This window comes from Mauremys mutica, chromosome 1, assembly GCF_020497125.1.
Source record: "Mauremys mutica isolate MM-2020 ecotype Southern chromosome 1, ASM2049712v1, whole genome shotgun sequence".
Classification (NCBI taxonomy): domain Eukaryota; kingdom Metazoa; phylum Chordata; order Testudines; family Geoemydidae; genus Mauremys; species Mauremys mutica.
The window spans coordinates 148,026,557-148,038,707 of NC_059072.1; the positions used below are offsets into that span (position 1 = coordinate 148,026,557).

At 50.2% G+C, this 12,151-nt stretch overlaps 1 protein-coding gene across 1 annotated transcript in view; it reads left to right on the top strand.

Moving 5' to 3' along the window:
* The window catches only part of LOC123356218 (zinc finger protein 850-like), a 316,339-nt gene that overhangs the window by 247,135 nt on the left and 57,053 nt on the right, over positions 1-12,151 (top strand). Inside the window, exons 6-7 of the mRNA XM_044999231.1 lie at positions 8,999-9,008; positions 9,484-10,229. Coding sequence (XP_044855166.1) covers positions 8,999-9,008; positions 9,484-10,229 — 756 coding nt within the window. The remainder of the gene's footprint in view (positions 1-8,998; positions 9,009-9,483; positions 10,230-12,151) is intronic.

The window sequence follows — 12,151 nt, forward strand, 5'->3', positions numbered from 1 at the left end:
GTTACCAGCCTTCAGTTGCTTGTGCCAAATCAGTGGCCAGGTGCCCTGGACACGAGGTTGGAGCCGAGCCGTTGTCAGATGCGCATCCGATGCTCCGGGAGGGTAGTTGCAGAACCAGACTCAAAGATCACCGTCCCCTGGTTCCATTCTTATAGGTCTTTGGTTCAATGTAAGTCTATGGGAATTGCTCTGTCATGATTGAGATAGCCATCAATCAGCTTGACTGGCGGATGGTACGTTCATGATGGGCAAGTGTTACGCATATGTTATCTTTTATTTCTTTTTGATGCACCTGGGCAGATTCTGGCTTGCCCTCCAGGGGTCATCCAGTCTCCTGCGTTATCTTCAGCCAGCAGATAGGTGTGAATCTTTGTTGAGTTTGGCTGGTACTATTTCCTGGTCGATCATTTACCACGGCCACTCACTTCCACTCACACAGCATGCTCACATTTCAGTGTTCTCGCATTCCAGTGTAACACGTTTGATTTACATGTTATTCTGTTTTCTCTCCCCCTTTACATTGCTAAAGAACATGACTACAAGATTTACATAGGCACAATCAAAATTCCAAGGGATGAAAGGGTTAGTGGTAAAACAACACTGTTTCCCAAAGTCCTTATCATTCCCTGGTACAGACTTTCTGTCTTGTTTTTCTAGGCCTCAGATAATTAGTGTATCTGTCCTTGGGTTAGTTACAGAAATTGCTATAACAATGTACAGCAAGGCTAAAAAGGCAGACACACATCCAATCATTTAACTACTCCTTTCTATTCACACTTTCTACACATCTAACATTAGTATATAATGTAATACATATCTATCCCAACAAGATGAAGTGGGAACACAAGAAGCTCCCAAGGTCCCGGGAGATGGTGCTGGCTGAGAGTAATGGGAAGAAGTGGAGAGGAGTGTGAAGGAAGGACACCGAGGAAGTGGCTCAGTCTCAGGTGTTAAAGCTACGTGGCCTATCCTTGTGGAAGAGTGGGACCCCTTGGGGGTCTAGTGCACTCAAGTGGCACCTCCCAAGGACTGTTTAAAAGCCAGGGCATTGCATAGATGCTATGCATCCATGACAGTGTGCCAGAGGTTAAGCCTTCTGGGGAAAAGCTATAAAACAAGAAAAGGGTCTAAATGTGTATTTACCATCACCTCCTCATCAGTCCTCATGGGAATCCGTGATCCGTTCCATAGTGTATTAAAACCTTCATCTAAGGCTTACCTCTTGGTTATCAGGTCATGTCCATTTGTTAGAGGGTTTTCCCTTCACCCTCCCACTTCCCTGGTTCTTGTCACGCAGACAGCAAGCAGCAAAAGACCAGAAGTCCGAAGCACAGATAATACGATGTTTATTGGGGTTATTTCCAAGCAAGCATATTCCACTACGCTAATTAACTTACACCTAGAAAAATTAATTATACAGCAGACAGAAACAATTAGAGAACCAGACTGATTAACAAGGTAAAAGTGGTGGCCATAAAGATAAAACAATACAGAAATGAGGGTTTCAGAACCACAACCACTGATAAGTGATTTCTTGCCAGACAGGATGCTATCAAACTAAGTTTTCTTTAACCATCTTAAGGTCTGTTCCGTTATCTGGTGGTGATGGGCACTATCAGGACAGGATCGGCTTCCTAACAGCCCAATAGCACCTTATGTCAGTGTGACTGGTTTGGGATGTGAGGATGTGACCCTTCGCTTCCCAGCTTCTTCGAGTGATTGCTCATATCCATTCCATGTAGGTGTGCGCGCGCTGCGTGCACGTTCGTCGGAGACTTTTACCCTAGCAACTCAGTGGGTCGGCTGGGCGCCCCCTGGAGTGGCGCCACTATGGCCGCGGATATATACCCCAGCCGACCCATCCACTCCTCAGTTCCTTCTTACCGCCCGTGTCGGTCATTGGAACTGTGGAGTGCAGCATAGCTGACCTCCACCTCCCTAGCATTCTCTTATAGTCCTTATTCTTGTTGTGTACATAGTTCTCAAATTTGTTAAATTTAGATAAGATAGTTAGCTTTTAGTTGTTTAGTTACAGTTTAGTGAGTTAGTCGGGTTCTGGGCTTAGGCCCTCCCCGCACTGGGGCCGGAGCTCATGCCCGGCTCCCCAGGATTCAAGCCGTGCTCGGCTTGCCATCGCCCGATGCCTACAGGGGATCCACATTCCTCCTGTTTGAAGTGCCTCGGGGAGTCGCACTTATCGGCTAAGTGCTCGATTTGTAAATCTTTCAAGCCTCGTACAAAGAAAGAGAGGGACATTAGACTTAAGCAACTCCTCATGGAGGCGGCTCTAACCCCTCCGTCTTCGGCACCGAGCGCACCCCCTTTGGAATTGAGGAGCGCCTCTTCGGCACCGGGCCGCACCGGTGCGCCCACTACACCTCGGCACCAGGCGCCTGCTTCCAAGTCAGGCCAGAGCCGTTCGCTCTCACCTCAAGCGAGGAAGTCTAAGACCCCTGCCACCCCGGCACCGCCCGTGGTGCGGCACGAGGGCACGTCTCCACCGCAGCGGCCAGTGCCTGCAGCCACGGCAGTGCCTGCTGAGCCGTTGCTGTCGACTCCGGTCCGCCAAGGGCCGTCGAGTCCGGCCCCTATCTCCCCGGCACCTGCCGCGGTGGAGTTGATCGTCCCATCCACGCCGGAGGTCTGTGAAGTGGCGAGGGACTTGATAGCAATCTCGGATGCGGCACCGTCGCCACCCCCGGCACCGCCGGTGCGGGTCATCCAATCGATTGGGAAGCCGGCCCTGATCCATCCACCTTCAGTCAGTGCCCCCGACTGGCACCGCTCCCGATCGCGGTCCCATCGGCGTTCCAGATCCCGGCACCGTTCGCGTTCGTCCCGCCGCTCGCAGTCCCGGCACCGCTCCTTGACAAGACGCCGGTTGGACTCGCGGCACCGTTCCCGTTCGCCGTCGTATTACTCACGGCACCGTTCGAGGTCCCGGCACCGATACCGGCACCGCTCCACCCGGAGCCGCTCTCGACGCTGAGGCTCTCGGTCGCGGTCGACCTCCCGGCACCGTCCCGGTCGCAGGTCCCGGACCCGTTCTCGGCACCGGAGTCCCTCACGGCACCGCTCCCCGGTGCGGAAAAGCACCAGGTCAGTGGGGACGTCGGCCGAAGGCCTATCTGCTCCACCATGACCTTCTCGGCACCCCTCGGCTTCGTCCCAGGTGGGTAGCCACTACTCCCAAGACCGAGAAGCAGATGTGCTGGAGGGTTTATTCCAGGACTCCCACTCTGAATCGCAAGAAGTTCAGCAGTGGCCCTTTTGGACACCTTGGGCTTATCACCAGGCCCAAGGTGCTCCCATAGTTCCATTGCAGACCGTCCCTTCCGAACGTCAGGCCCCTGAGGCAACCGTAAGTCGCCCTCCGCCACCTGGTACGGATGCACAGCTGCCTCCTACCACCACCTCACCCGTGCAGCTGGTGCAGGAGCCTCAACAGGAGGAGCTCATCCAGGATGTCCTCGCCCCCAGTGTTTCATCCTCTTCCTCACCGGATGAGGCGGTGGCGGGCGCATCGTCGACGAGCCCACCACCAGTGGACCTTGCTGCGCATCAGGACCTCCTCAGGCGAGTTGCGCTTAACATTAACCTCCAGGTGGAGGAGGTCGCAGAGGTCGAGGACCCAGTCTGCAGCATTCTGTCGGCAGACGCGCCCACCAGAGTAGCTCTGCCCTTTATCAAGACCATCCAGGCGAAGGCAGATACGCTGTGGCAAACGCCAGCTTCTATTCCGCCGACGGTGAAGGGAGTCGAGTGGAAATACATGGTGCCATCCTGCGGGTATGAGTACCTTTATATGCATCCGCCTCCCTCCTCTCTGGTCGTTCAGTCGGTCAACGACAAGGAGCGTCATGGTCAGCCGGCCCCCGCCCCAAAATCTAAAGAGGCCAGATGCATGGACCTTCTGGGCCATAAGGTATATTTGGCGGGCGCCCTGCAGCTGCGCGTAGCAAATCAGCATGCCCTGCTGAGTCGCTACGACTTCAACACCTGGGCGGAAATGGACAAGTTTCAGGACTTGCTTCCCCCGGATTCCCGCCAGGAGTACAAAGCCTTCCTGACAGAGGGGAAAAAGGTGGCAAGGACCTCCTTGCAGGCCTCCCTTGACGCGGCGGATTCCGCGGCCAGGACCTTAGCGGTCGGCGTTACCATGCGGCGCATCTCCTGGCTACAAGCCTCCAACCTTCCGCCCGACCTTCAATACATCATACAGGACTTGCCCTTCGAGGGAAAAGCCTTGTTCTCGGAGAAAACTGACTCTAGACTCCAGAACTTAAAAGATAATAGGGTCACTATGTGCAACCTGGGTATGCACACTCCCGTAACCCAGTGGCGGACCTACTGCCCTCAGCATTTCCATCCGTACTCTGTCCCTCGGTGAGGGCAGGATTTTAATAGACGCTGAGGGCGTGGAGGCCGCAGGCGATATTCGGGCCCTCAGTCTGGCCAGAATCGCGGCTCCTCTAAGCCGCAGTCGGACCCGAAGTCGTCCTTTTGAAGGCGCGCCCGGGGACAGCATACCTTTTCCTGTCTCAGATGCTTCCCCCCCGTTCTCCAACCGCCTCTCTTATTTTTTCCCGGCGTGGTCCCTCTTGACCTCAGATGTCTGGGTTCTACGCACCGTGAAGCACGGATACCACCTCCAGTTTGCTTCAACCCCGCCTTTCCGCCCTCTCTCCCAGTCCCTCTTCAGGGACCCCTCTCACGAGCACCTCCTCTTACAGGAGGTCCGGACACTCCTATATATCGGAGCGATAGAGGAAGTACCAGGGAACGACTTGGGCAAAGGGTTTTACTCCCGTTACTTTCTGATTCCAAAGTCAAAAGGGGGTCTCAGGCCGATCCTGGACCTACACGGCCTCAACAAATTCCTAGTAAAGTTAAAGTTCCGCATGGTCTCCCTAGGGACCATTATCCCTTCCTTGGATCCCGGGGACTGGTATGCTGCCCTCGACATGAAAGACACTTACTTTCATATAGCCATCTTTCCTCCACACAGATGATACCTCCGCTTCGTGGCGGGCCATCGCCATTTCCAGTTTGCGGTCCTTCCCTTTGGCCTCTCCACAGCACCTTGAGTATTCACGAAGTGCGTGGCAGTGGTGGCCGCCCACCTCCGTCGCCAAGGGCTCCATGTGTTCCCCTACCTGGACGATTGGCTCCTCAAGGGGGCCTCCCGGGAACAGATCGCGGAGCATGTGCGAGTAGCATCGGACCTGTTCACGAGCCTCGGCCTGCTGCTCAATGTGGACGAATCCACCCTGGTTCCCACGCAGAGGCTGGACTTCATAGGAGCGACCTTGGACTCCACTCTGGCCAAGGCCTGTCTCCCTCAGCCAAGGTTCCTGGCGTTGACGTCCGTCGTTCGCAGCCTTCAGGCCTTCCCCACGACCTCGGTCCGCACTTGCCTCGCTCTGCTAGGACACATGGCGGCGTGTACGTACGTCACCAAGTACGCCAGACTTCGGCTCCGCCCTTTTCAAACGTGGTTACATTCGGTGTACCATCCGGCCAGAGACTCGATGGACACCCTGGTCACCGTTCCATCGAGTGCGCTTCGTTCCCTCGACTGGTGGCTGAACCTCTCCACGGTCTGTGCGGGGTTGCCCTTTCACCCGCCCCAACCCACGCTGTCCTTGACGACAGACGCGTCTTCTCTCGGCTGGGGGGCCCACCTAGGCCATCTGTGCACCCAGGGCCGGTGGTCACCAGAGGAGCTCTCCCTCCACATAAACGTGCGGGAGCTCAGAGCGGTTCGCCTAGCCTGCCAGGCGTTCTGCAGGCCTCTGTCCGGCCGTTGTGTCTCTGTCTTTACGGACAACACAACGGCCATGTACTACATAAACAAGCAGGGCGGGACTCGCTCCTCCCCTCTTTGCACAGGTTCCGCAGGGGACTGGAACGCCTTTACCCTCAGGTCCGTCGCCCCGCCCCTACCTGGGACCTCAATCTGGTACTGAACAGGCTCATGGGTCCGCCCTTTGAGCCGCTGGCAACCTGTTCTCTTCTCTACCTTTCGTGGAGGACGGTTTTTCTGGTGGCCATTACTTCGGCCCGGAGGGTCTCCGAGCTACGGGCCCTGACTGTAGACCCTCCTTACACGGTCTTTCATAAAGACAAAGTACAGCTAAGGCTGCATCCCGCTTTTCTGCCTAAGGTGGTTTCGGCCTTTCATACCAATCAGGACATCTTCCTCCCAGTCTTCTTCCCAAAGCCTCACTCATCTCCCCGGGAGCAACGCTTACATTCCCTAGATGTCCGCAGGGCACTTGCCTTCTACATCGATCGCACAAGGCCCTTTCGTAAGTCCCCTCAGCTTTTTGTGGCAGTAGCGGACCGTATGAAAGGCCTCCCTATCTCCACTCAGACGATTTCCTCGTGGCTGACGGCATGCATCCGCACATGCTATGACTTGGCCCATGTTCCGGTGGGCCACCTCACTGCCCATTCCAGGAGAGCTCAGGCTTCCTCAGCCACCTTCCTGGCGCACGTGACGGCCCAGGAGATCTGCAGGGCAGCAACCTGGTCCTCGGTACACACGTTTACCTCGCACTACGCTTTGGTGCAGCAGTCTAGAGACGATGCCGCCTTCGGCTCAGCAGTTTTACACTCGGCCACGTCTCACTCCGACCCCACTGCCTAGGTAAGGCTTGGGAATCACCTACATGGAATGGATATGAGCAATCACTCGAAGAAGAAAAGACGGTTACTCACCATTGTAACTGTTGTTCTTCGAGATGTGTTGCTCATATCCATTCCACACCCACTCTCCTTCCCCACTGTCGGAGTAGCCGGCAAGAAGGAACTGAGGAGTGGGTGGGTCGGCTGGGGTATATATCCGTGGCCATAGTGGCGCCACTCCAGGGGGCGCCCAGCCGACCCACTGAGTTGCTAGGGTAAAAGTCTCCGACGAACGTGCACGTGGCGCGCACACACCTACATGGAATGGATATGAGCAACACATCTCGAAGAACAACAGTTACAATGATGAGTAACCGTCTTTTATGGCTGCCCCTGCTGCTTAGTCAAAGGCCTTAGCCTGAGAACAAGGGCTCAGATGATCCTAGTGAGAGAAAGCCCATACACAGGCGGACCGAGATTTTGATTCTTAGCTAGTTACAGGGGTATAAAGACAAAGTGATAAAAATACACCTAAGTTCTTAAAGCATAGGCTTTACAGGCAGGCCTGAATATCTCTATTCTAACAGTGGGTTCTACCCCTTCCCCCATTTTTTGTCTGTCTTGTCTATTGAGACTGTAAATTCTTCAGGGAATGGGCCATCTACTATTCTCTGTCTGCACTTTGCCTAGCACAATGGGGACCCACTGTTAGTTGGCCCTTAGACACTAAGGTAATGAATATGATTTATTATCATAATAACTCTCCTGCCACTTTGAGCCAAGGAAAATGGCCTTGGGATGCGTAGCCTAATTTGGGGTGTGTTAGTAATGTTGATTTGATTTATCAACTTGATTTATTTTGTTTTGTAATTAATTTTAATTAATAATAATACTTAATCATTTATATTAATTAATATGGGTTTAGGCTCACCAATTTGTTCGATCAGAAGATAAAAGTTCATGTTTCAAATCAGGTTCCACAGAATTTATAAAGGCACTTTCGGAGGTATGACAGGAAGCTCACACTGAGACAGATATAGTCATAAAGACTTTTTATTAACATCAATGAAATAGTAAGTAAATTGTAAAACAGAGTTACAGAGTTACAATTGTATTACTGTTATTCAAGAGATACATATGATAATACAATATTACGTGTTGCAAACTTTGGTTAATATTCAACCCTGTTTTGATAAACTGGTGTTGGCCTCGCCTCTGGCGGTTCCGGTTTCACACCTCTTGCAGAGGAAACTAATGCGAAGAGCTGTCAAAGCTACTTTGGAATTTACTTTTTAGCTCAACTAAATAATCCTAAAGCTAAAATAAAGTTGAGAGAGACCATACTTAGCCGAGTCCCTTTTGAACTTAAAGTTTGAAAAGAAAATAAGTGCAGCCTGTTACTGGTTAATAGCTGTTGTAGATGGATAGCATGAATACGTAGTTGAAGATAGTGAAGTGTAGTGAAGGAGGAGGAGGTCGAGGTGGGGGTGTGGTACCATAGTGAGGTAGGTTATAGAAATAAATGCCAGAAATCCTTCCTCTTATGCCCAAATTTCACTCTTCCCCCATAGAAATGTTAGGGTACGCTTTATCCATAGGCTAATATGTATGTGCGTATGGATGACAGGTATCTGCGCACTTGTGGTGTACTTGTTAAGTCTGTGGGTACAATTTCGAAAAATCCTTTATGCCATTCTTCATTGTCTATTTGTCTAGGTAAAGGGTCTTAGACCTAAGCGTAGGCACTTTATTTGGGTATAGGAAAAACAAGTTAAAAAGGTCATCTTTGCTTTTCTGGGTAAAAGGGCACAGGATATAGATATGCTAACTTTGCTTTAGCTTAAAATGCAGGTTTTTGGCCTGTGCGTTTCTTGCATTACAGCCAAATTTATTTTTAATATGAATTAATAAAGCTATCACAATACAGTACTTAGAAGAAAAGATATATTTATGCAGGCAAGCAGATTAATCCTGAGGGCTACAGATGTTACTGCTTCAAAATGAGATGGGGTTAAAACCATGGAATATTCTTTGTGACATGTATCCCACAACTTCCATTGACCTCCCTTGTTTTCTTTGCCTGCAGTAGGGTTTCCAATTTCCAAACCTGATGTGATCTCGCAGCTGGAACGAGGGGAAGAGCCATGGGTCCTGGACCTCCAGGGCTCTGAGAAAGAAGTGCTCCCAAGAGCTGCCTTCACAGGTGAGGAATTGGTTAAACAACTCAGCAACTGTTTAGGAATGCAGGAAACATTTGAGATGCCCTACAAACACCCTGTGAGCTCTTCAAGTTCAGGATTCTTCCCTGCAGATGTGGAATCATTATGGCAGATGTCACTCATGGCTTCCCTCCTATTCTGACTGACAGCTGTCAGCAGGTCCCTCCCCAATCTCGCTTTCCCCTGAGAGTTATGGTGCAATGAGGACCCAGAACTGATCCCTTCCTCTCTTCTCTGTGGAAGGGTTTGGGGAAAATAAGCTCCTGGTGGGTTTCATCTCTCCCACATATATTTTGGTTTGTTCATCCCTTTTTCCATTCCTCTCTCTGAGATTTCCTTTCTTTCTGGTGCAGAGAGTGACCTATGTCTGGATTCTCCCTGTCTCCCATCAGGTGTTGGGATGGTGAGTGAGAACGAGGAGGAGAAACCCCAGCAGGAAGACGCTGTGCAAGTAGAACCACGTGGAATATTATCAGGAAGATCCAAAGGGAATGTTTCCAGGAGTTGTGCACTCTCAGAAAACACAAAATCCTGTGAGACTCAGCAGAGGCCAGAGGAAAACTACAGTAGCCGCTCAGACCTTATTCCACGTGACAGAATCAACTTGGAAGAGACACGCTACACATGCCATGAGTGTGGGAAAAGCTTCAATCGGAGCTCACACCTTCTCAGACATCAGAGAATCCACACAGGGGAGCTGCCCTTCACATGTGCTGAGTGCGGGAAAAGCTTCAATCAGAGCTCTGCCCTGAGCACACACAGGAGAATCCACACAGGTGAGAAACCGTATGGCTGCTCTGAGTGTGGGAAAAGCTTCAATCAGAGCTCAGACCTTATCAGACATCAGAGAATCCATACAGGGGAGATGCCCTACACGTGCTCTGAGTGTGGGAAAAGGTTCAGTCAGAGCTCTGCCCTGAGCACACACAGGAGAATCCACACAGGTGAGAAACCATATGGATGCGCTGAGTGTGGGAAAAGCTTCAATCAGAGCTCAAACCTTATCGCACATAGGAGAATCCACACCTGTGAGAAACCGTATGGATGCTCTGATTGTGGGAAAAGCTTCAGTCAGAGCTCAGACCTTATCAGACATCAGAGAATCCATACAGAGGAGATGCCCTACACATGCTGTGAGTGTGGGAAAAGCTTCAATCGGCGCTCACACCTTATCACACATCATAGAATCCACACAGGAGAGACGCCCTACACATGCGCTGAGTGTGGGAAAAGCTTCAGTCAGAGCTCTGCCCTGAGCACACATACGAGAATCCACACAGGAGAGAAACTCTACACATGCTCCGAGTGCGGGAAAAGCTTCAAGCAGAGCCAAAGCCTTATTAGACATCACAAAATCCACATACGAGAGAACTGTTATAAATCACTTGACTAGAGCTGGCCAAAGATTTTTTTATTTTTTTTTTAAATCACATTTGCTAATTCCCACACAGTGATTTTTGCACCATCTTCACCGTGGCACCTCAGCTCCACCAGATCAGTTGCCTGCTTCTGCCTTTTGCAGCTCACCCTTCTTTGGGGTCAGTCCTATGATCTTTTCTATCAACTCCTTTCCTTTTGAGTCATAGGAGCGTGTGTCCCTCCAGCCAGGAATGTTCATCAGCTCCAGGTGGGAGAGAGGTTTGATTCCCAACAAGCTACACTGAGGCAAAAACTACCTGTTCCTTCCATCCACTAGGACTGTACATGGCGTTGGCTGCTCAAGTTAGTGATCTTGGTGTAAAAGACAATTATAGTTGTAGTGCGGATGCAGCCCAGGTGCAGTGGTTGGCATTAGCTTTCCCCTTGACCTGACCTAAACTCCATCAATTTTCCTAGTCTAAACAAACCCTGAGCATCACAGTTATACTGTTCCCCCATTTCAAAGCAATTGTTAGTCATCAAGTTCTCCCTTAGGGAACAAATTGTTTCATTCCCAGTTGCTCTGATGTTGCTTCAGGTTGTGCTGCAGAGCAGATATTTTTGCTACTATTTTCCTCACTTAAAATATATTGAACTATAACAAAGAGCAGGAACAGGGCAGGGATAGGGAAAAATGTCATTTCACCATCTGTAACAACAGACGTAGTTATTCCCCATCACCATCCCAATCCCCCTGTTGTTCAATTGGTTAGATCAGTATTTTTTCTAAAGGGCTGTGAAGAGGATTCCCTAGTAAATGACTTGTAACTCAGCAAAATACCCATGCATTGGGCTCCCAAAGCAATTGTGGCCCAGGCCCTGCAGTACGTCGCTCCTGAAAGTATCTCCTTCCTAATCAGCTTCAGTTGCCTATTTGGGAAATGCAATCCCTTTCTAGGTAGAGATGGGAAAAATGGAAGTGACGTTTCTGTTCAGCTCACCCTTGGAGATACTGCAAATGTGTAGAAAATGGAATCTGTGTTGAATGTGATATAGCTGCAGAAAGATACCTATTTTTAATAGAGACCTGACATTTGTTGTCTTACAGGGATACAAAACCGCACCTGAATTTAGTCCCTAGTTTAAATCTGTGGTACCAGATTAAAGAAATCAAAGGGCATATTTGGGGGAGTTATACTTCACTGTCGCTACTGCTATGTTGTGTGGTTGGTGAAGTATTCTACGCCAGAGACTTGGAGTAACTTTATACTTAAGGTCAAAGATTTGACAAGAACTCAGGTAGAAATTGCAGGTACTTAGTGGTTGATTTTCACCCCTGAGATGGAAGCTATGGTGACCTATGGCCCAGGTAAACTATTTTTCGAACCCTGCTCCCTAGTTAAGTGGCATTGATCACACTCCTAAAGGGTGCCATGATTAAATTGGGAACAACTGTCTTTTACCATTTGGCTCCAAAATTAGATGAAGCACAGAGAGAAACAGCTGATTCCTTCAGAACCATTCCATGTCTATGGGTCCCAATCTGGCTGCCTTGTTGGACAAGAAGCACTTCCATGCTGGGCAAATGATGGTAGCCAATGAGGGAATGTATCAGATTGCAAGTTCAGACTGCAGGATACATGAATGCTGAGTCCAGAGTCTGTGGTTTGGTCTCTTAATTTTGCTATTAAGTCTTATGCATTTGTATAATTTCTCCACCTCCTGCTACTCTAAAAGATTTGAAAGTGTGAAAATAGAGCACAGGTGGTTTTTCTCATGATGCAGCCTTCCCACGTAGTGTGAGATCCCTTCCACCCAGACTCATGGGAGAATACCCAGGGAGAAATGAACTCCCAGAAATGGAAGGCTCCTAGGTTATTGTAGAATGTGATTTCACACAAAGCTGTCTGGGTGGAAATGGGAATTAAGAGAAAAGTGCCCTA